This window comes from Dromiciops gliroides, chromosome 2, assembly GCF_019393635.1.
Source record: "Dromiciops gliroides isolate mDroGli1 chromosome 2, mDroGli1.pri, whole genome shotgun sequence".
Taxonomy (NCBI): domain Eukaryota; kingdom Metazoa; phylum Chordata; class Mammalia; order Microbiotheria; family Microbiotheriidae; genus Dromiciops; species Dromiciops gliroides.
In genome coordinates, this window is record NC_057862.1 from 48,710,501 (window position 1) to 48,733,395 (window position 22,895).

Below are 22,895 nucleotides of genomic sequence, written 5' to 3' on the forward strand. Positions count from 1 at the left end.
GAAAGAGCAGGAAGGCAAACCCACGTCTTTGAACTCCAGATCCAACGTTCTTTACGCTCCCCTCCTCTGTCCCATAACTTCAGTCTCCAACTACCCACAACCAAAATCTTTGGACTGCTTTTCATTGAAAATACTGTTATTAAGGATAGGCCAGGGGGCAGCTAGCTGGCACAGTGGATAAAGCACCGGCCTTGGATTCAGGAGAACCTGAGTTCAAATCCGACCTCAGACACTTGACACTAGCGGTGTGACCCTGGGCAGGTCACTTAGCCCTCACTGCCTCACCAAAAAAAAAAAGGACAGGCCAGTTGGGTCCCTTGGTCAGGGCTGACCTGCCTGGCCCACCGCCCAATCCCGCCCCGCTGGCGTAACACATACTGCTGGGTCTCACGGGATGTTTGCCAGACTCTACTTGCTGACTTTTTGGTACCCCTGAAAGCTTATATGGTTCTGCATTCCTGCTATACCTAGGCCACCTCTTCCTCTCTCCTGATTCTCCTTGGGCTTCTTTAAAGACTTAGTTTAAGTCTCTCCTTCTACAGGATGTACATAAATATATGTATATTGTGTGTACATAGTTATTTGAATATTGTCTTCCCCAGTAGTGCTCCTAGGGGACAAAGACCATGTTTTTGCCTTTTAAAATATTCCCAGTGCTTAGCACAATACCCAGCACATAGTAAATGCTTAATAAATGCTTGTTGATTGACTGATGAACCAGCACCAAGGCCCTGTTCAAACCGAGAAATCTTAGCAAATCCAGTTCAAGCCCTTCCTTTTACTAGTGAGGAAAATGACTTCAAAGATTCTAGATTTTAAGCTCTGAGAGGCCTCAGAGGTCATGAAGCACAACTCCATTTTACAGATGACAGAATTGAGGCTAGGTAATTGACTAAGGTCACACAACTCCTGTTCATCAAATGCAGAATTTGCACTCAGGAAGTAACTAGTAGAAGGGGGTTTGAACCAAGGTTTTCTGACTTCAAATCCAGTATTTTTTCCTAGACAATATAGTACAGAGGGCATTTAATATGGCATCAGAAGAGTTGGGTTTAAATTAATAGGACCATAGAATACAGTTATCCCTTCCACATTGAGACTTTCTCCATTGAGATTTCAACATATCATGGATTGGCATAAGAAATTAAATGGGAATTTGGGGGGGAGTTTTGCAAAAGCTGCAGATGACATGCGAAGGCCAGCAGATCACATAGAAAAAGTTTAGAAACTCAGAAATCTGTAAAATATATGTGTACTATTATATATTATCAACCTATTTTATCTTTTAATATAATAGTAATTCAAACTTCTTTCCTGGTATGAAGGAATAGCCAAAAAATCTCACATGGATTTTTCATATCAAAGGGGCCTGTACTCTTGATGTGAAAGGGATAACTATATTATCATTTAGAGGGATCTTAGAGGTCATTTAATCATACCCTTTCACTTTAGAAGTAGAGAAATTGAGGCCTCAAGAGGAGATGCTAATAAGCCAAGCGATGGTAGCCAATTCTTCTCTGAGTTTCAGTTTTTTAATCTGTAAAATGGAAATGATAATCCTGCAATACCTACCTTACAGTGTTGTTGTAAGGATTCAATGGCATAATATGTATAAAGTTCTTCATGCCCATATAAACACGAGCTAGTATGTATTCCTGGCCTGGGGGCAGAGAGTGAGCTCACCCCCAGCACTTCCACCTGGGTCATGAAGGCAAAATTTCAAATCAGTAGTCCCAGGGTCCTGACACCCAACCTTCCCTCTCCAACCAAGGCCCTACAGATGGTGTCTGTTCATTTCATGTTGTTGGATAGCTTGGTCTGTGGGAGGGAGCTTTGGCCTAGGCTTCATGGGAAGGGACAATTGCTTTTTGGGGGCAGTGATGAGAAGAGGTAGTGAATGAATGAATGGAAAAGCCTTTATTAAGCACTCAATATGGCAAAGCACTGACTAAATGCTGGGGATATAAAAAAGAACTGCAAGATGATCTCTATTGTTTTGTTTTTGGTTTTTTTTTGCGGGGCAATGGGGGTTAAGTGACTTGCCCAGGGTCACACAGCTAGTAACTATCAAGTGTCTGAGGCCGGATTTGAACTTAGGTCCTCCTGAATCCAGGGCCGGTGCTTTATCCACTGCGCCACCTAGCTGCCCCCTGATGATCTCTATTCTTAAAGAGCTTAGTGTTGATGGGGGGGGACCCCAATAGATCTCAGCTACAAGTCAGATAGAAAAACCCCAAAGCCCTTAGGGTTCTATAGCAAAGCAGATGGTGATGTAGCTTCTTTGGCATCCTTTTCATGGGTAAAAATCACATCTTTTCCTGATTTTGAACCCCCTGAGCATATCAAGGACGTTTGGTGGGGAGCGCTTTGTTTTTTGGGTCCTTCGGTAGCTGTGGTGGCTGCAGAGATGAGGGCTGCAGCCACCAAGTTGTGTCTCCACAGAAGCTGCTGCCCGGCTTTGGGGGCTGGGCTGGAAGTAAGACCAGTGGTCTGGGAGGCTTATGGGACTACCAGTGGAAGTTGATCAGTGGTTAATGTCAGTGGTGGCAGAAAACACTAGGCTCAGAGTCAAAACACATCGAGTGCTGCCTCCAATAGCTACCTGTGGCTAAGTCAGGGAGTCTCTCTGATCTTGTTTCCCTTTTTGTAAAGCAAGGATCACACTTGTGCTGCCCATTTCATGGGCTTGTTAGGGGGAAACCATTTTGTAAAAAAGTCCTATATGTTTGAGCTCCTAGTTTATCCTTTCTTGGCTTGTTAGCCATATGATGAGGAATATTATTAAGATGCCCTAGGTAGGATCATGGAAAACAGGTAGGGAATGGGGGGACTTGCACCTGTAGTCATGGCTAATGTCTGAAGTAAAACCCTCTTCGACCAACCCAGCTCCTACGTGTGATGCTCCTTAGCCTCTGGCTGTGTAGGCAGTCATTATTCCCACCTATGAGGCAATCCAGGTGTTGATGGGAAGGGTGGCTTGCTCCAGATTGGTTCCTAGGGCAGGGCCAACATCAAAGTCATGTTTTGTGGTTCCTGCTCTACAACTGCAGCAACAGTTCACCAACTTGAAGCTTCCTAGATGTGGGAAACACCAAAGTGAATGGGTCCCAGGACTTTTCCAAGTTCAGACAGAGGAGGCCATAGCTCCAATTACGTTGGGTCCCTTTGATCTTTCCAGTGGGTTGGGACTGAGACTTAACCTAGAGCCAGAGCCAAAGAGGCTGGAAGGGACCTGGAGAAGTCATCTCACCCAACTTCCTGCCTCCACATTGCAAACCACCGCAGAGATACAAGTCTTTGTTTGTTTGGGGTTTTTTTTTAGTGGGGCAATTGGGGTTAAGTGACTTGCCCAGGGTCACACAGCTAGTAAGTGTTAAGTGTCTGAGGCCAGATTTGAACTCAGGTCCTCCTGACTCCAGGGCTGGTGCTCTATCCACTGTGCCACCTAGCTGCTCCAATACCAGTCTTAATCTTATAATTATAGGGCTCCAGAAAAGGCTCAGAGAGCTGGAATTAGAAGTCATCAAATCAGGGGCAGCTAGATGGCGCAGTGGATAGAGCACCGGCCCTGGAGTCAGGAGTACCTGAGTTCAAATCCGGCCTCAGACACTTAACTCTTACTAGCTGTGTGACCCTGGGCAAGTCACTTAACCCCAATTGCCTCACCAAAAAAAAAGAAGTCATCAAATCTAATCTCATTTTACAGATGATGAAACAGAGAAGTTATATGACTGGCCAGAGTCAAAAAGCTTTGTTGTTCATTTGTTTCAGTCATGCCTGACACTTTGGGTTTTCTTTGCAAAGATACTGAAGTAGTTTGCCATTTCCCTCTCCAGCTCATCTTACAGATGAGGAAATTGAGGCAAACAGGGTTAAATGACTTAGCTAAAGTCACACAGCTAATAAGTATCTGAGGTCCAATTTGAATCAGGTCCTCCCAACTCCAGGCCTAACACTATCCACTGAGTCACCTAACTACCCCCAAACTGCTGGTAAGTAGCTAATATGAGAGTGGAACCCAGGCTTTTCTGAGACCAAGTACAGCACACTACCCACTACTCCACTTATCCAAGGTTACAAAGGGATCACTCACATAATAAGCCCGCTTGCTCCTGTACTCTTTCTTACACGAATATAGGTATGTTTGGTTGTTGTTGTTGTTCAGTCACTTAGCTATGTCTGATTCTTTATGACCCCGTGGGCTTTTTTCCATGGTTTTTTTTTTTTTTTTGCCAGAGATAATGAAGGGACTTGCAATTTTCTTCTCCAGTGTCTCCATTTTACAGACTAGGAGCTGAGACAAATAGGGGTTAAGTGACTTGCCCAAGGTCAGACAGCTACTAAGTGTCTGAATCTGGATTTGAACTCAGGTCTTCCTGACTCCAGGTCTGGTGCTCTAGGCCAGGGCTTCTTAAACTTTTTCCACTCATGACCCCTTTTTTAATGAGAAATTTTTACATGACCCCAGGTATGTAGGTATAGAAAATAGGTATACATAACCTTATACTGTTGCCAAATTTTTCACAATTCCCACATTCAGTTCCCTCATATGGGGTTAAGACCCACAGTTTAAGAAGCTTTGCTTTAGTCACTGTACCACCTAACTGCTGAGGGCAGGGGCAGGGACTATACATACTCTATAAGTGCTTGGTCAGTTGTTCTCCAACTCTATTAGAGGGATGGCAGACGTAGGGTGAGAAGGCCAGGATTTGAGTTAAGTTGGAATCCTTTCTATTTCACTTATTAACTGGGTGACTCTAAGCAAGTCCCTTAAGCCTCTGGGCCTTGGTTTCCTCAGTTATGCCATGGTGCCCATGAGAAGTTGTTCTAGATAATATGTAGGCTCCCTTTTGGTTAAAAAAAAATCCCAGGTAATGCTGGTAAGCCACACACTATCCTACTCAGCTGAATCCCCAGAGGAAGGTGAGTAGGATGAAGGATGTATGTCATCCCCTGGCGTTGGATTCAGGAAGGCCAATTTACTACTGGGTTATCTTGGGAAATTGTCTTAACCTCTCTGGGCCTCATCTATAAACAAAGAGATTGGACTTGATAACCTTGTTTCTAAATCTCTGAATCTGGGGTCCTAAGAATATTTTGGCTCCCAACCATACAAGCTGGCCCTTAACTATAGAAACCCAACCAAAGAAGATAACCAGACGGTCTCAAAGTTGCAAGCATTTCTTACCAAGAGTCTCTTCTTAGAATGGCCATTCAATACAACTGACCAGATGACCGGAGAGACTTCTACCCTCTTCTCCTGCTTCGTCTAGCTCTTGATCAAGGTAGGATCCTCAGCCTTCAACTCAACCAGTTTCTCACCTTATCCCAGAATGGGGCCTAGTAATAATAAGAAAAGGAAGGAAAGGAAATTCCACTGTTGGTAGAAAGAGGATTAGATTTGGTTCCCAAAAATCTCAGTTCAAATCCTGGCTCTGTTAGTTACTAGCTGGGTGAAATTAGGCAAGCCACTTTATTTATTTCAGCATCGGTTTCTCCATCTGTAAAATGAAGAAATTAGACTGGATGTCCCCTCTCTCTCCAGATCTGTGATACTTGAATCTGTAAAATGAAGGAAATGACTGGATCAGGGATGCTTGACCTGGGGCCCCTCTGGCGTGTGTGGATAGATTTCAGTAAATGTGGGAATGTCGATAACTATATTTCAACATAGCTAATAACTTCTTTGTAATCCTATGTGTTTTATGTCACACACTTACAAGCATTATTCTGAGGAGTCTGTGCATGTCATCAGATTGCCCAAGCGGGCCATGAACCCAGCTGTTCAAAGCCCCTGGAATAAATGATGCCCAGGATTCCTTCCATCTTTAAACCTCATGAACAGCAGCTCCTCCTTCTGTCTCCACCCTCTCCCCTCCCCCCTCCAATGGCCCTGGTTCTCCAACCAATGTTGCTTTCATTAGCAGTATCCCCAAGCCCATCCCATCACTTATTCTGTTCTTAACCCCAGAGCACCCTATCCACTTCCAAGATGAAATGCTGGGTCTGATTTTATTCTCCAAAAAAAGAATTTTACTTCAGCCATTTGGAAATGTGTGGATTAATTCTGTTTTGTGGTAGGACAGAGGAGGGAAATTGTGTTTGTTTTTGTTTTGTGGGGGCAATGAGGGTTAAGTGACTTGTCCAGGGTCACACAACTAGTAAGTGTCAAACGTCTGAATCCGGATTTGAACTCAGGTCCTCCTGAATCCAGGGCCAGTGCTTTATCCACTGCACCACCTAGCTGCCCCAGGAAATTGTGTTTGAAAACCACTAGTGGTACGAGCGAAAAGGAAAACAGGTGCTCCACTTGTATGGTTTATTTGGCCAGTTCCAATGATGATGATTATTTTACTAATCCTTTGTTGCATTGAAGTGTCCTCACCCTCAAACCCCATCCCCACTTGTCTCCTGGAAGAAGTCCCACAGCCCATTGGAGGTTCCCTAAGTGTATTCAGCACTGGTAGCAACGGAAGGAACAGGCTAGGAAGTTAAAAGGTTTTCTCCTATGCTCCCTTTCCTTTCACTTAAGCACTCAAGGGAAAGGGAAAGGGGAAGTTATAAATAGGGGCCAGTGCTGACTCTTGGAGTAGACAAAGAACGGAAATATTATTTACCAGCATTCAAGAGGCAAAATACACTGAGGCTAGTATGAGCCTTCCATTCTAGGAGCTGCAGTTATGGGTGGAGGGCCAGACAATGGGCAGATGGGATAGCATGGGGTTGGGGATGGTGCCAGTGAGACCAGCATCAAGGCTGGGGAAGAGAATGAAGATCAGCCTGAAGTGTTTAAGGTTAGTTTCTCTCTGCCCCTTCCCCCAAGTCCCTTCTCCCTTCCTATTCATCCCTTCCCTCCAGAGTTCCCATTCCTTGCCCTCTCCCTTTACCCCCTCCTCTGGCCTTTTTTACTTCCCTGAACTACAGGGTCACCATCAGAGACCAAGTTGAGAGGTCCCCAGTTCTATTGCAGTGAAAGTTGGAATGGCTCTGGGAGCCCGTGTTTGAATCCCGTATGACTTTTCCTCTTATAAAAATATGTTATTGATACTTTTTTAAATGTTACTTTCACTTTCAGTGACTCCCTTTCCCAAATAGAGCCCTTCCTTGTAACAAATAAAGCACGGGCAGGTTAATATATTTCCTCCAAAGACGTGGGAATACTTGGTTACGTGTGGTGCAAATGACACTAGTGGGGGAGTTGGCTTCTGCTACTAACTTTCTGTCTGGCTGTGAACAAGTGACCTCCCCAGCCTGGGCCTGTTTCCTCATTTGCAGCATGACAGAATGGGACTGAATGCCCTTTCTCTGTCAGATTACTATTATGGGCTAGCTGGGTTTGTGAGGGCTGGGCACCATGCCACCATATTTCAGATTGTTTCTATGGAGCAGTGTCTTCCATGAAGCAGTACTGTAGAATGGGATAGAACACTGGATTAGGCATCAGAAGATCTGGGTTTGAATCCTGCCTGAGAGACTTATTAGCTCCAGGATCACAGGCAAGAGACAGCTTTTGTTTCTTCATCAATTAAATGGAGATAATTACTTGTATTACCTTCCTTAGAGAATTGTGGGGAAAGTACTTTGCACACCACAAAATGCTGGTTATTGTTGTTATCGTTTGGAACTTCAGGAGCATAGCTTGTTTACAAGACAGTAACGTACTTTGTTGTCTGGCATTGCTCTCTCTTTCAGACTGTGTGCAGCCCAGAACTACATATAGACTGTTCTCTTAACTGTTTCATGTGCATGTGTCTTGTGTCCACTGTAAAGATTATAAACTCCCTGAGGTGTTTATAATTCCCTCCTTCTTCAAACCCTACCAGTGTACTGAATGAGCCACAATGATTGGCACAAAGGACTACATGTTCAAGGTCAGAGTTGACAAACATCTGCCTCAGGGTTTCTGGGATATATCTTTATTATTTCCTGGATAGATTACATAAATGTTTCAGATGCTTAGGTTACTCTTTTCTACACCACACTTTTAGTCTCGGTGCCAGAAGAGCCTCAGAGGTCATCCAGTCCAATCCATACCTGAACAGGAATCCCCACTTCAGTATTTCTGACAGTCAGTCATCTAAACTCTGCTCAAAGACCCTCAATGATGGGGTGCTTCCTACTGCCTGAGGTAGAACATTCTACTTTGGGATGTTCCTGATCATTAGGAAGTTCTTCCTTATATTAAACTGACATTCACCTCCCTGTAACTCCCATTCATTGGTCCTTATTCTGGGACCAAGCAGAAAAAGTCAAGTCCTTCCTTTGCACCAAAGGTCATTTTCCAAACAATACACAATACACAAAATACTAATATGCTGAGGTCTTGAGTATAGCAGATGAGCAGGAAGGCTTAAGTGATGGGGGGGCAACATCTCAAGTGATTTTCTCCACTTCCTTTCACATGGCCACAGGCCTCTTCCTTGGAGCCTCTATTCCCACTCCTCCAAGCTCACATTAGGCACCACTCAGTCACTCGCTCTTCAGAAAAATGTATAAAAAGAGGTATCAGAAAACAAGTGTTCTTGGTGAAAGGGGAAGGAAGTTGGTCCTCGCTGTGGAGCTCACTGGACCAATAAGACTTCTGTTGGGCTTGGAGAAGCTTACTAGACCCATGTTTCTCTATGAAAGGTCCATGACTTGCTCATCCTCGCAATAATGTGGAGCATTTTTCTGAAGCTGGGATTGGCCCAACGTCAACCATGCAGGCGTGCTCTGTCCACTGAATTCCCAGCTGGTAGATCTTTTCCTTGAACCCACCTTGATTTGCCTGGAAAGTGGCTCAAAGTTTCCTTCCTTTCTACAGAGTAGAACAAATATGCTCATAGCCTGATGGAATGGGCCAGTTCTGATGAATGGTCCCATGTTTTCTCTTTTCTCTGAGTTCCCAAAGACCTTGCTTGAAGTTTTCAGAGGCCCAGGGACTCTCTTGTCCCCAGCCAGGCCTCTTAAACCAAAGAACAGCCCCAAAGCATTCTTTTAGTAGGGAGCCTCATACTAAGAGGAAGTAGGCTTCTGGGAGCCAGGAGGAAAGATCAGGGATTGGAGGGTTAAGCAGCTCCTCTCTAGTGGATAATGCCAGGATGTCAGAAGTCAGAGCAGCTGCCGAGCTGGGCAGGTGTTCATCAGCTTCAGCCTGAAGCTTCCTACCAGTCCACTGAGGCAGGCCAGGGAAAACGACAGCATCCTATCCCGGAGCCCTTAGTCCTCCTAAGAGCGTAGCTGAGCCTGGAAGTGCTCACAGCGGGCATGCTTCATAGTCAACCCATAGATTGGGGTCAGGTCCAGCTCCACTCCAGAGGGGACGCTGAACTCCATCTGATGCAGCAGCATGGCCAGGAAGAGGAAGACTTCCCCCCGGGCAATCATCTCCCCAATGCATTTCCTCTTCCCCAGGCCAAACATGATCACCTTCTCACTCAGGGCCTTGTTGATGGTCCCATCTGCACTGAGGAATCGCTCTGGCCGGAACACGGACGGGTCCCCCCATAGTTTCCTGTCACAGGAAGAATGACAGATGAGATGGGAGTTTGGGAGATAGGGTGGGGCCTCCAAACAGCTGTCAGAGCCCTAGATCCAGACTGAGAGTTGGGTGTCAGGGAGCATGTGAGTGGTCACCCTGCCCTAGAAGCCCTTTCCCCAGGGGGCTGGCCCAGTCCAGACCTCAGGCCCAAGGCTTAGCCTCTTAAGGATGACTCAGAAGGCTTTGCAGTGAGGAAGTCCCTTGCCTTCCACCTGGCTGACAATCACCATCAGACACACCAAAGGCCCTCCACCAAGGCCAGGGTAGATGACTTACTGGTCATGGTTAATCTGCCATTGGTTCACAAAGACGCAGCGTCCCTTGGGAATGTAGAAGTTGTTCAAGGTCGTGGCTCTGGTTGTGCTGAGTGGGGCAAGAAACCTCTGTCAGACTCAGGAGGAAGTGGGGGGATTGGTGTGTCCCCCATGGCTCCCTGCTTCCTCTCTTCCCAGATGCCCCTGGCTGCCACCACCTCCGTTCTGTCCCTCAGCAATGACCAGGGGAATAGAATTCACGAGAGACTGACACCCACTTCCCTGCCCTCCCTCATTCTGTCCCGGGGACCTCTGCACTGGTGGATGAGGAATGTCTTGTGGCTGGTGACTTCTGGGCACCAAGAAGAATGAGGCCAGGTGTGGAAGTGCCATCCTCCTTCGTGCAAGGTCTCACCTGTGGGGGATGGTGAAGGGGAGGAAGGAAGAGTGCCTGAAGGTCTCCAGGATGAAGGCCTCCGTGTAGGGGAGCTGAGGCCTGTCTGAGAGCTTGGGCCAGCGCTCCCTGCCGATCACCAGGTCTGCAGGACAAAGAGGAGTCAAAGGGAGCCGGCTCCAAGCCAGCCCTGCCTTTGGGTCCTAAGGGCTCCCCTCCCTTCCCCAGCCCTGGACAGAGTCAAGGGAGGTCCTGCCTCTCCTTCCACCTACCCAGCTCCTCCTGGATCTTCTTCTGGACCTCAGGCCTTGCCACAAGGTACATGAGACTCCAGGAAATGGCTGTGGTGACCGTGTCAAAGCCTGGAAAGAGCGGAAGGAGAATATTAATGATCATCCTAGCCCCCGTCCATACAGCTTTAAGAATCTACATGGATTGTGCCTTCCTACAACCTCATGAGGAAGGGGCTAGTATTATTCCTATTTTATAGATAAGGAGACTGAGGCTGAGAGAGATGAAATGATTAAGTGGCTAAGACAAGGTTTGAGCTCAGGCATCTCCTGACCCCAAGTCCGGTGCCCAGACACCTGGCTCTGTGCATTTGGGTGACATGATAGAGTCTTTCTGAATGCTTTTACCAATGCCAGGCCCCACTCCTGCGACATAAGGAGAGTAATGGTGATTATGCCCATTTTATAGATGAGAGGCCGAGGGACTTGCCTTGGGTCACTCCACTATGTCACTGCTAGAGGGGGAGTGGAGCCCAAGTAGTCTATTCCTTGTACCTCATGAAAGGGCCTCCCAGATAGGGGCCAAGAGGGGCCAACCATTTTCAGATCCTCGTCACTTCCTTGGGGTTGGATGCCATACGTCTCTTAATGTGCCCATGGCAGCATCTCAAAAAGACAGTGGGGAAGACTGTGCTCCATGATCCCTGAGGCCCAAAAGTATGGACAAAACTCCCCCAGGACTTTCCCTAAATAAGGATGCCTTGATGGCTCTATGGATCTTCTGAAAGCCACAGCTGAATCCGAAATTAAGATGGTTAGTTCTCCCCTGAATGAACACAGGGCAGCCTGAAATATCCTATTGTTGGTGTTTGTTAGGAAGATCCTATGGGCCCTGGGAAAGACCAGCCTTATCCACAGACAGAGTGGGCTACCAATGCAGTATGCTTTGAAGGACACCAGAAAGACCTCTTTACCCACCCCCAACCCCCAAATATTTCCATCCCTGATCTGCCATAGTGCCTGGAATTCCACCATTAGGGCTTTGTTCCTCTGGTTAAATACCTCTAGGAGGGGGGTGGGTAACAAGTGAAGCATTCATGAGACATGAGCACCCTACAATGACTGAGTCTACCAGATCTTTTCCAGTTAGGGATCAATAGTAGGTCAGGAAAGATGCAAAGCCTAATAAGTAAGTTCTGATAGAAAAGAGGGTAGAGGGGACAGCTAGGTGGTGCAGTGGATAAAGCACTGGCCCTGGATTCAGGAGGATCTGAGTTCAAATCCAGCCTCAGACACTTGACACTTACTAGCTGTGTGACTCTGGGCAAGTCATTTAACCCTCATTGCCCTGTGCGAAAAAAAAAAAGGGTAGAAAAATGTATGGGGGGAGAAAGGAAACATGGGTGACCGTGGAGGGCTGTGCCCATCCCTGAAGTGCTGGGAGAACACCTTGGGAGAGATGAGGGACCAAGGGAAATCCTGGTCAACCTCACAGTCGTGCCCAGGGGTGGCATGGGCCTGGGCATTTGGAAGGCAACTCTTACCAGCTCCAAAGAGGTCAAGGACAATGTTCACAATCTTCTTTTCTGACAGCAGGACGTTAGCATTCTCATCCAACTTTTTTTCCCGGCCATGTTCAATTAGGCTGTCTGTGATGTCCCGGATGCAGCCCTGGTGGGGCAAGGCTAGAGGGTTAGGGCAGGCAGGATGCCAAGCACCAAACTGCTGCTCTGGCTAGACCCCCTCCAAACCCCATTCCTTCCCAGCTCTGCACCTCTTCTCAAGCTATCCTTCCTCCCTGGAATGGCTGGTCCTTTCCTAGCCAAATCCTATCCATTTTTCCTACTTCTAGGAAACTTTCTCTGACCTCTCTGAGCCTCCGATGAGTTTGTCCTTTTCTAAATTCTTCTAGGGCCCACTCGTGTGGCTCTTCCTATGTAAGCATATCTGATTTTTTTTTAAGAGGAAATCAGGGTTAAGTGACTGTCCCAGGGTCACACAGCTAGTAAGTGAGGCCAGATTTGAATGTTAGAGGAAAGAAGCATCACTGTCAAAATACGTGCACACTACAGCTTCCATGGGGATAGTCTGCACCCTGGAATTTCTTTGATGTTCTATCCTCAAAAAAGTCAGGAAGGATGAGTGAGATTAGGAGAATGAGGTAAAATCACAACCCTTTGGTGAATGAATTGTTAGCTTGTAGAGTGTAGGGACCAAACCTATTCTAGGGTCACATCCTGCTAGAGGGCTAAGAAACAAGATTCCTGCACAAGATGCGTGGGCATCTCTCTCTCTCTCTCTCTCTCTCTCTCTCTCTCTCTCTCTCTCTCTCTCTCTCTCTCACACACACACACACACACACACACACACACACACACCCCACTACAAGACCCCTAGAAATACCTCCCAGAAGAACGAATCTTCCCTGGAGGCCACGGGTCTGGCCTTGTGTCTGAAGCTCAGCTCTGGGGGCCCCTACCTACATGCAGCAGGAGCAGCATTAAAGATGAAAACAGACAGAGAACAAAACAAGCTCTGCCCTATGATCAGCTCTCATCTCCTAGATTTCTGGCACATGGGGTGCTACCATAGCTAACTCGGACTTTCTAGAATTCTTCAGACTGGGTCGTGTCATGGGTAGACCTGGATTTAGAAAGACGAGTTCAAATCCTCTCCAGACACTTCTCAGCTCTGTGACCCCAAGCAAACCATATAACTTCTCTCAACTAAAGTTTTCTCATCTGTTAAATGGGAATAATTATAGTATCTATCTCCCAGGGATGTTGTGAGGACCAAGTAAGATATTACACGTGGGGTACTTTGCCAACCCTAAAAGTGCTATCTATCTATTATAGACTCTGGAGCCTTCTTGCTCAGACCTGTGGTACCTTATTGACCCTTTTCTGCCCAACTTCTTTCTGGCCTGTCCCTCTTCTATACACTTAGTTTTCCTAGCCCAGCCTGCCTCTCAGGCACCCTGATGCTTCCTTATTGCCTCCCCCCCCACACACACACACCCAGTAAGCCACCCTATTCCTGGTTCCTCCCAGCTTGGTTAGATGCCAACACAGTCCCTTTTGTTACCTTTTCGAACCTCTTGTAATGTTCTTTCACCAGCTTCTGAACAAAGTCAGTGACTTTCTCATTCAGGTCCCGGAAGACTGTCATCTTGCTGCTGGGCAGGTATCTGAGCACAGGGATGAAATCGGCTGGGTTCCCAGAGGCAGCGACCTCAACAAACTGAGCACTCAGGGTCACGATGCTCAGCAGTTCTTGATCTTCGTGCTCGTAGCGCTTTCCGAAGCAGATGGCGCAGATGACGTTGGCCACGGACACCACCACGTACTTGAAGGGGTCAAAGTGCCCCTTCTGCTCCTGGAATTTCTGGATCAGGAACTCGGCTTCCTTCTTCACGTGCTCCTCCAGGTAGCAGGAGGAAGAGGATGGGGAGGAGGACACGGAGAAGGTCTTGAGAGCACTCTGGGCCAGCTTCCTTCGCGCTGCCCAGACCTCCCCTGAGTCAGCCCCAAAAGTCAAGGACTCACCATCCTCGATTAAAGAGAAGCTGTAGAGGTCGGGTCGGCCCTTGAAGTCCTCCCCCTGCCTCACCAGGGCCTGCCGAATGGTTTCCAGGCCACTCAGCACCAGCACAGGGGTGGAGCCGATATGAATCTGCATCACATCCCCGTACTTCTCTCTTAGTCGGGCCAGGGCCAAGTGGGGATTCTTCCCCAGGGTCAGTATGTTGCCAATCAGAGGCCAAGCCCAGGGTCCAGGTGGGCTTTTGAGTCCCTTGGGCACCCTTTGAGGGTAAGACTCAATGATCCAGAAGACCAGGCAGAAGACAGTGGAGGCCATAAGAAGCTCTGTTACAGTGAAGGATCCGGGCAATGCCAACAGGGAAAGTGCACTCGTCAACATCTTTGGTATTTAGCAAAAACTGTAGCTGTCAAGACAGTCAGGAGGAAAAACCTGTCACACCATGGGAATGGGGGACTGGAGAAGGGCACAGCAGTCCTATGAGCCCAAGGATGTGCCATGATGGGGGGATGGGGCTGAGTCACAGGGAAGGGGTAATACCAACTTGCCATCCCTTCAGGAGAAGAATGCCCGCCAACATGGAGCAGGGGAGGTTGGGGGCTCTCCCTCAACAAAGGGCAACAAAGGGAGGCAATGGTGACCCTGGGTAGTTTTCTGATGTCTGTGGCCCCCTGAATCCTTCCTGCATCTGTCCCCTTCACTCCCTTCTACTGCTGAGCTTTTCCCACACAAGAATGGAAGCGGAGATTACACCAGAAGCAGTAAGGGAGCCGTGAGCAAGGAGCATGTGCCTCTGCATTCTAGGGAGATCCATGGGCTTGACCTCCTGGGTACCTTGTCTTTAGGGTGCTCCTTCCACCACCACTGCACCTTCTCAGGAGTCTTGGAATATAGAGATTTACAGCTAGACAGAAAGTCAGAGCCCGTCTGGCCCAATCTCATCAATTACAGATGGAGAAACAGAGGCCAGAAAGGCTCATGGTCACACATTAAGTCGGTGGCAGAGCTGGGACTTAAGCCCGGGTCTTCTGATTAGGTCTGTGCTCTTTCCACTGGCCTACACTGCCTTCTTTTGCTCATGCCCCTTCCTGCAGAATCCACATTGAACCCATTTTAAATTCCTCAGTCTCCCTGATGACACCAAACTGAGTCTCTTCCTGAGTATAGAATCATTTATGTTGGCATTTAGAGTCACAGAATGACAGAAATGGTCGGGACCTTGGGGATCATCTGATCCCCCCTCCCTACAACTTCCCTAAGCCCAAGGGAGGGGAGGTGACTTGTCTTAAGTCCCATAAGCAAATTAGGAGCAGAAACAAGTTTAGAACCCAAAGTTCCTGAAGTAGCTGACCCCTGGCCAGGGACTGTCTCCTAGCTTTCCCTCCCCCATTTTCCCACGTGTGTGCCTTGTCTCTCTCTAACCAGGCCCAGAAACTGTGTTCTCTCCTTGTCTTTCTCCCTCTCCCCTTCCCCTCCTCCTCTCTTCTTCCCCCTCCTCCTCTTTTCCCTGTCCTTCCTCCTCCTCCCTTCCTCCTGCAGTCTGGCTATATAGTCAGACACAGAGCTGGGCCCACAAAGCTTCCTGGACTCAGGGGCCCTGAGGCTTTTGCATTCAGGGACCCAGAATTTAAATCAACCAGCACTGGCTGCTCAGATTCAGTTGAGAGATAGCAACAGGGTAGATGCTATAGTCTGGGAGAATAACAGGGAGGAGGGAACATGCAGGAGATCCTTCCCTTCCAACTTTGCCCCAGGGTGAGGTCATGCCCAAGGCCTCACCTCAGGCCTTGGATATCTGCCCCAGTGGCCTGCCCTCTTGGGAATAGCCTAAGGGGTTACAGGGGAAGCAGTTTCCCTCTCCCTTCACAGTGTGAGTCAGGAAAGACATGGGCACCCCCCTCCTCTCTGCTCCAATCGAAAACACAGACACAATAACGTCCTCCTGGTATGTTGAGACTGCCGGAACTTTGGGATCCGGGTGGTGGGAACACAAAATGTCCTACCTTATCCATCCTGGGGGACAGCTAGATTGGTGAGGTAGATAGAGTGCCAGGCCTGGAGTCAGGAAGACTCATCTTCCTGAGTTCAAATCCAGCCTCAGACACTTGCTAGCTGTATGACCCTAGCCAAGTCACTTAACCCTGTTTGCCTCAGTTTCCTCATCTGTAAAATGAGCTGGCAAACCCCTCCAGTAGTTTTGCCAAATGGGGTCATGAAGAGTCAGACACGACTGAGACATCTCAACAACAACAATCTATCCTGGAGATACAGAATAAGAGTCTGGGGACCCCTGATCCCTTGGGGAAAGTCCGATGGGATCCAACTCAGAGGTATATGCACTTCTGTGTAAAGTCCAGTCTGCAGAAGGGAAAGCACCTAGTATGTACTGGGGACCACCCTGGTCAGAGCGGAGAGGGGCAGAAGGAAGGTGTGCCCACGGAAGTGAATGCAGAGCTTAACCAGCCAACTTTCTTCCACTCTGCTACAAGCCCTGGATGGCGGCCATCGTGTCTACCAGAGCCTGGAGTCAGCTCCAAGATCACTCAGCATGGAAAGCGCAGCAGACAGTCTGTGTAGCTCACTCCCAGTCAGTGGGGTTGGGGTTGGAGTATGGGGAAAAGATGGAGGGGGAGGGGGGCGATGGTCGGATGTGCTCATTAGAAAAAGGCGAGAGTCGATCCCTGGGGTGGCGAAATCCAGTCCACATTTTCCTTCTCACATCATTCTCCATGAATGAAAGATACATTACTACTCCATCGGCCTGTCACCCAGGAAAAGGGAATACTCTGAAAGGTTTTTTGCTGATTGAGGCTGCAAAGAAACTCCAGCCTGGCATTCTGGACTAGATCCTACCGCAAAGGGCTCTACTTTTGGTCCAGATTCTCTCTAGGAATTAAAACGCGCGGTAGTGAATGCAAATACAGCCAGAGAGAGCCGGCTCAGCACACAGCCCTGGGGCACACGGCTCAGCACACAGCCCTGGGGCACGCGGCTCAGCATCTAGTCTATTGCCCTACTATAAGAAGGCTCTCAAGGGATCACCGGATAAAATGAACGTAAGTGTAGTTGAAATAACACCACTGAAGAAGTTGGGAAGCCTCCTATCCTCTCCAGGCCCAGTTCTGGCTCACTGGCCCTTCTAGACCATGGGTATGCCATCCCTTACAGCTTTCCCACCATGATGAGAGAAAAAGGGAAGGCATAGTCAAAGGATTCTCAGGGACACAGTATTTCTCTGGCTTTAAGACACTAATTGTCTTGAGTCACAGGACTAAGCCAGGCAAAACCCAAGGAGTAGAGTAACCAGTAGAAAACCCCCAACTCCTTCCCAGAAGTTAAGATGCTAGCTGGGAATAAGGTGAGTATGGAGCAAGTGGAACAAGCCTCCAGGGGCCTACTCAGACTAGACATGGCAGATAACAGCTAACTTTTTGCTGAAAGGGATTTCTGAGCTCAGATCATGCCACTAAAGGTCACACTTGGACCCAGTACATGGGAATAGGACTAGACACTGGGGAGTTCTATAAACCATCAAGCCTGCATCACCCTCGTTTTATTCTCTGAAGTGTGAGATTTCTTTTTTGAAGTTCTGATTTGTCCCTGTAAGGTCCCCAAGAGCAGGAATTGTTTCATTTTTTTATCTTTGGATTTCAGTATCTAGCAAAGGCAAGAGATGCTTAATAAATGCTTGTTGAATTAAATGTAAATCGCCTGCCTGATTCACTTCACTTATGGGATTATGTGTACTTCAACCTTCCCAGTTTGATTCTTTTATTCAAAGGTTCCACAGAGGCACAAGCTGGTTGCCTTCAGAGGAGAGGGGTAGATATTAGAAGAATAAATGCTAGTAAGGGAAGGAAGGAAAGAGGAAAAAAAGTAACTCTACAACTAGCTCTGGGGTAAGACCCACCTCACCCCACCCCCACACATTTTTGTCCTGGCATGTTGTTAAAATTCAATGGAGTTGCATGTCAGATTAATTTTTACTGGTGAGGGAAACTGAGGCCCAGAGAGGCAGGGATTCTCCAAGAGCTCACAGTTAATTTGTGGCCAAGATGAGACTAGAGTCCAGGTTTGATGACTCCTAGTCCAGAGATTTTGTGACACTACAAAGACTCACAAAATTTCAGAGTTCAAAGGAAGCTCAGATGTCGGCTAGTCCCATAGATACCTAACAAGAATCCCCCTCTCTTTCCCTGATGGTGGTCATGTAGCTTCTATTTTAAAACCCATAATTATGAGGTGGGGTGGGGTAGGGGACTCATTCCTTTCTAGAGGAGCTTGTTCTGCATTTGGACAGCTCAAATGTTAAAAAAGGTATTTTTTTTCTTAAATCAAGCTTATGTTTCTTTCTTTTTTTGCAGGGCAATGGGGGTTAAATGACTTGCCCAGGGTCACACAGCTAGTGTCAAGTGTCTGAGGCCAAATTTGAACTCAGGTCCTCCTGAATCCAGGGCCAGTGCTTTATCCACTGTGCCACCTAGCTGCCCCTTACATTAAGCTTAAATCTGCCTCTGCAACTTCCATCCATCATCATTCCTACTTGTTTTCTTTGACCAAGCACAAGAAGAGTAATCTCTCTTCCACATGATATCCCTCCAACTTTCTGAAGATACTGGTCAATACCCTTTCTCCCCCTCACCTCCATTAAGTCATCTCCTCTTTGGGCTAGAAATTCCTAGTTTTTTCACTTGATCCTTATATAATACAGTCCTGAGGTGCCTCACTGCACCAGGCACATGCCATTGAATGTATTCCAGCTAGCTTAGCTAAGGTTTCCTTTCAAAACAGTGTCCATAACTCCCACAGATGCAACCTAGTATTTGTATTATATTATATAACCAGCCTAGAACAGAAAAATGAGGTTTATCTTAAAATATAAAGAGCCTGGATAAGAAAGTATATGCCCTCTGGCATATTTGATTCTTCGACCCCCTATACCCCCTTTCAAGGTAAGAATTAGAAAGGGCTGCTACAATTTCTGCAGCAGAGGTGCCAGTGCATTCTTATATCCCTGGCCAGTTAGAGAAAGGACAGGGGGACTAGAGAAAATCCCCAAGTTTATCCCTATAATGAGAGATCCTTGGAAGCTGTGGCACAGGTGAAATGGGCACCCTGGAGCCCTGAGAAGTAATGCCTGGCACAGTTCCTGGCAGAGTATGTATTTAATCCATGTTGATTGATAATAGTGGTGTAACAATACCACATGTATATGGAGCTCTAAGGTTTATGAAAATCCATTTCTCATGACAACCCTGTGAGATGAGTAATGCAAGTATTATTGTCCCCATTTTACAGGTAATGAAAATGAGGCTAAGAGAAATGAAGTGATGCCCCTGCCCAGGATCACACAAGTTGGCAAAGGGCAGAGCCAGGATTCAATCCCTAACCCCCTAGATTAAAATCGATTGTTCTTTCCGCTGAATTAGCTGGAGAGTTGACTGCAGAATCCTGTTTTTTTAGGGTTGTCGAAGGAGAATGGGACTGGGAGTCAGGACACCCGGGTTTCAACCCTGGCACAATTGGACTAACTGAATGACCTTGGATAAGTCACTTGACCTGTGTGAAGACCTGCCTTTCTTCCCTGATTTTCATCTCTTAGGGCTCTCCCTATTCTAAAATCTGGTGGCTCCCAGGCTTGTATGCCTGCAAAGATCAGGAGTCAGAGAGCTGTTTTCCTTAATTATTGAGGGGAAAGTGGGGAGGACCCCAGCACTTACCTGTGCCTGTGGGGTCAGCTTGGAATGAGACCGAGGGCTCGCCCAATCTTGGCCGAAAGATGCCAAGAACTAATCACCTCTTTAGAAGATGTGGGGAAGAGAGCTTTCAGCAAATCTTTATATGCAACCCGCCTCATCCTTATTGGCTAAGGTGATTGGCAACGTCTTGGATACGCCCTCTGGTGGGGCGGGGCGAGTTGGTGGGGGTCGGCTGGGGCAGAGAGGAGACTGTACCCCGAGTCGGAGAACCGGGATGTGGGTGCCTATCCAGAATTATTGGCTAGGGCGCAGGGGAGCAGGAGGGATGGAACTCGACCTCACTAGGGGGCCCCCTGGACCCAGGGTATATTATTGGAGGGGGCAGGAGTCGGGCACTTTTGGGAAACTCCTTTCTTGGACCCCTTTACAAAAAGTAAACCCTCAAGTATAGGCAGACTTCCAAATCTAGGGTCATCCTGAATTTTCAGAGGGCGCAGGTAGTCAGTCTAACCTGGGCTACGGTGGAGGGAACATCACCTCACACTTCTTGAGAGTTTTAGGGCGACTACAGCCTGCAAAGTTGAGGGGGATGCTGGTTTGGGGGGATCCTTTCCGCAGTGTTGCATGCCAAACATCTCGGTTCCTATCCACCGCCACACCCAACACCTCGCATACACACACAAGGACACCTCGGACTACCAATCAAGTGAGATATTTGTAAAAGCGCTTAGCGCAGAGCCCGGCACATAGTAGGAGTTTAATAACAAGTGTTTATTCCCACTTTGGGTTCAGGGTAAGGGCGTCCAGGGGGAGGGGGGCGTTGCCGATCCATCTGGGTCCCGCCCCCAGGCACGATCGGTGGCTTGGCTCAGGTTACACAGTGTCCAGGTTCGCGTGAGAGATTTAACTCGACCCCCGGCCCTCGACCCGGGGTCATATATCACCGGATCACCAGGAAGAAGAGAGGGGCCAGCCAGGAGGGAGGGCAACTGGCGGGGCTAGCGAGAGGGTGGGAGAGAAGGGAGAGGAGGAGAGAAGAAGGAGAGAAAGGAGGGCAAATGAGTCCTCTCCTTCTGACCCAACTACAGGCCGCCCTCGCGGGCAGAGTCCCTAGGTAGCTCTGCAGCTTAGCTTGTACGTTGGGCACTCAACGCCAATTTATTAAGAGCTGTCAGGGCGTCGAGTACCCATCCTTCTAGAACGGTGCGACCCCGACCCGTTTTTCAACAACCTTCCGATTATACACAAGGAGGACCTGTCATTTTCCAAATAGAAAATGTTCAAAACTCATTTTTTAAAAAATGCTTTGATTTACACGTGTTTACGGGCCAAACAACTTTAAGAAGGGAGCTCGGGAGAAGCACTAAACTTGCTTAGATAGTGGTGAATGAGCTCAAGGCGCCGGTGGGAATAGAGGGGGAGCCCACGAAGGACCAAAGACCCCTCTGCCTCCCTAACCTCCCCTTCCCCCCACTCCCTGGTCCTTCCTACCTAATCCTTAAAGCCCACCCACAACACCTCGTCCTTCGAGGCCATACCGACCCCAGGCATCAGTCAGCCAGCCAGAATCGGGGAGGGGTCTCCGACCGTTCAGCAAAATGCGTGCGACCCGCTACCCACCCCGTGTCACAGAGGCTGTGGACTTAAAATGCACCATGAGACTTAGACTTTCGGACCCGACCACAGAGGGAATTGGAGATGCTTAACTATGCACATTGCTCAGGGGAGGGTCTTTTCTTTTGATTGTTCAATTGAGGAGAGCGGTAGGAGGGTTAGAGTTGATAAAGGCTTGAATTATGTCTATACTTTAGACATAGGCACAGACATACACACATACATATACATATATACTTTATATTTATGTATGCATCTATGCATATTTGCTTATATACTTTTTCAGAGGAAACATTACAAAATAAGTGCGACCCCTCCGCGGCAGCGCGGACTGCGGGCGGAGGGAGCGGGCTTCTGCGCGATCGCCGGCTTCCAATCGAGCTCCAAGCCCAGATCGGCGCTCCGGGGCTCCCGGCTTTCCCAGGCGAGCGGCCGCAGCGGCGTGTCTGCTGCCGATATGATTTCCTTGGCTCCCCTGACCCTGCTCCCCACCCCGCGCCAGGTCGTCGGGGCTCGACCTCTGGCAAGTTCGAGGCAGAGTTGCGTGAGAAGTGACCGCGAGGGCGGGCGCAGAGTCCCCCAGCAGGCTGGCCGCCCGGTGCCGGTCACCTAGTCACGCAAGGGGAGGGGGGAGGAGAACGAAGAGGAGTGGAGGAGGAGAAGGAGGAGGGGAGGGGAGGGGAGGGAAGGCTGCTCTTAAAGGGCCAGGTCAGCAACCACGCGAAGGAATTCCAGGAATTACCGGGCGGGCCTCCGGGAGCGGCAAGGGCCGGGGGCTGCTTGGGAGGCCCGTGTAGTCGCCCTAGCTGCGGCCCAGAGGCCCGGGGTGCGTGCCTGGCCCAGCCCTGGCCTGGAAGGACCAGCACCGTAGGCACGCGCCTCGGACACATGGCACGCACTTTCCGGAAAGCATCCTGCCTTTCCCCCATTCCTCGCCTGGCAGTTGGCAGCTGCCACAGCTGGCAGCCTGGGGGGGAGGAACCCTGGAGCCCTGTGGCCCCCCGGGACAGGAAATCCAGCATCTTGAAGAGTTAGGACAAAAGCACCCTACTCCGGCCCTTCGGGATTTCCCGAAAGAGAACTAGCCAGTGGTACCCCTGGTTACCAAAGACAGAGAGACTAGAGCCCAAATCAAGTTCCTCAGCCGAGGATGGTTTTACATTCATTAGGCATTTGGGGTTGGGGGCTCTCATGCAGCACCACACACTCGCATAAGCATCAAACCCGATGCAACAGGTCAGAATTAGGAGAATTCAGAAAGTAGATCCCCCAACCCCACTTGGCATGGGGTCGAAATCCAAATACATGCTTACCCAATATACTTAATAGCCCAGAAGTGTCCTGTCACCCATTCTTGAAAGGCAGAGACTTTAATAACTCTTTGTACCAAAGCCCTCTTCCCCCGGAATTGCCCACTACAAGACTAAATTCAATGAATATCTGTTGACTCATTGATTGAGTTCGTTAAGACCACGTCTTGGGGCAGCTAGGTGGCGCAGTGGATAGAGCACCGGCCCTGGAGTCAGGAGGACCTGAGTTCAGATCCAGCCTCAGACCACTTGACACTTACTAGCTGTGTGACCCTGGGTAAGTCACTTAACCCCAATTGCCTCACCCCAAAACAAAAACAAACAAACAAAAAAA

At 48.5% G+C, this 22,895-nt stretch overlaps 1 protein-coding gene across 1 annotated transcript; it reads right to left on the reverse strand.

The window, feature by feature from the left end:
* Positions 1–7,901: 7,901 nt before the first annotated feature.
* LOC122739880 (cytochrome P450 1A1-like) lies at positions 7,902–19,737 on the reverse strand. The gene is made up of 7 exons (XM_043981592.1): positions 19,659–19,737; positions 13,483–14,344; positions 11,943–12,069; positions 10,441–10,530; positions 10,190–10,313; positions 9,797–9,883; positions 7,902–9,493 (listed from the first exon to the last, which is right to left on the reverse strand). The coding sequence occupies exons 2-7, from the start codon at positions 14,317–14,319 to the stop codon at positions 9,208–9,210; spliced, it is 1,551 nt and encodes a 516-aa protein (XP_043837527.1). The 5' UTR covers positions 14,320–14,344; positions 19,659–19,737; the 3' UTR covers positions 7,902–9,207.
* Between the last annotated feature and the right edge of the window lie 3,158 nt (positions 19,738–22,895).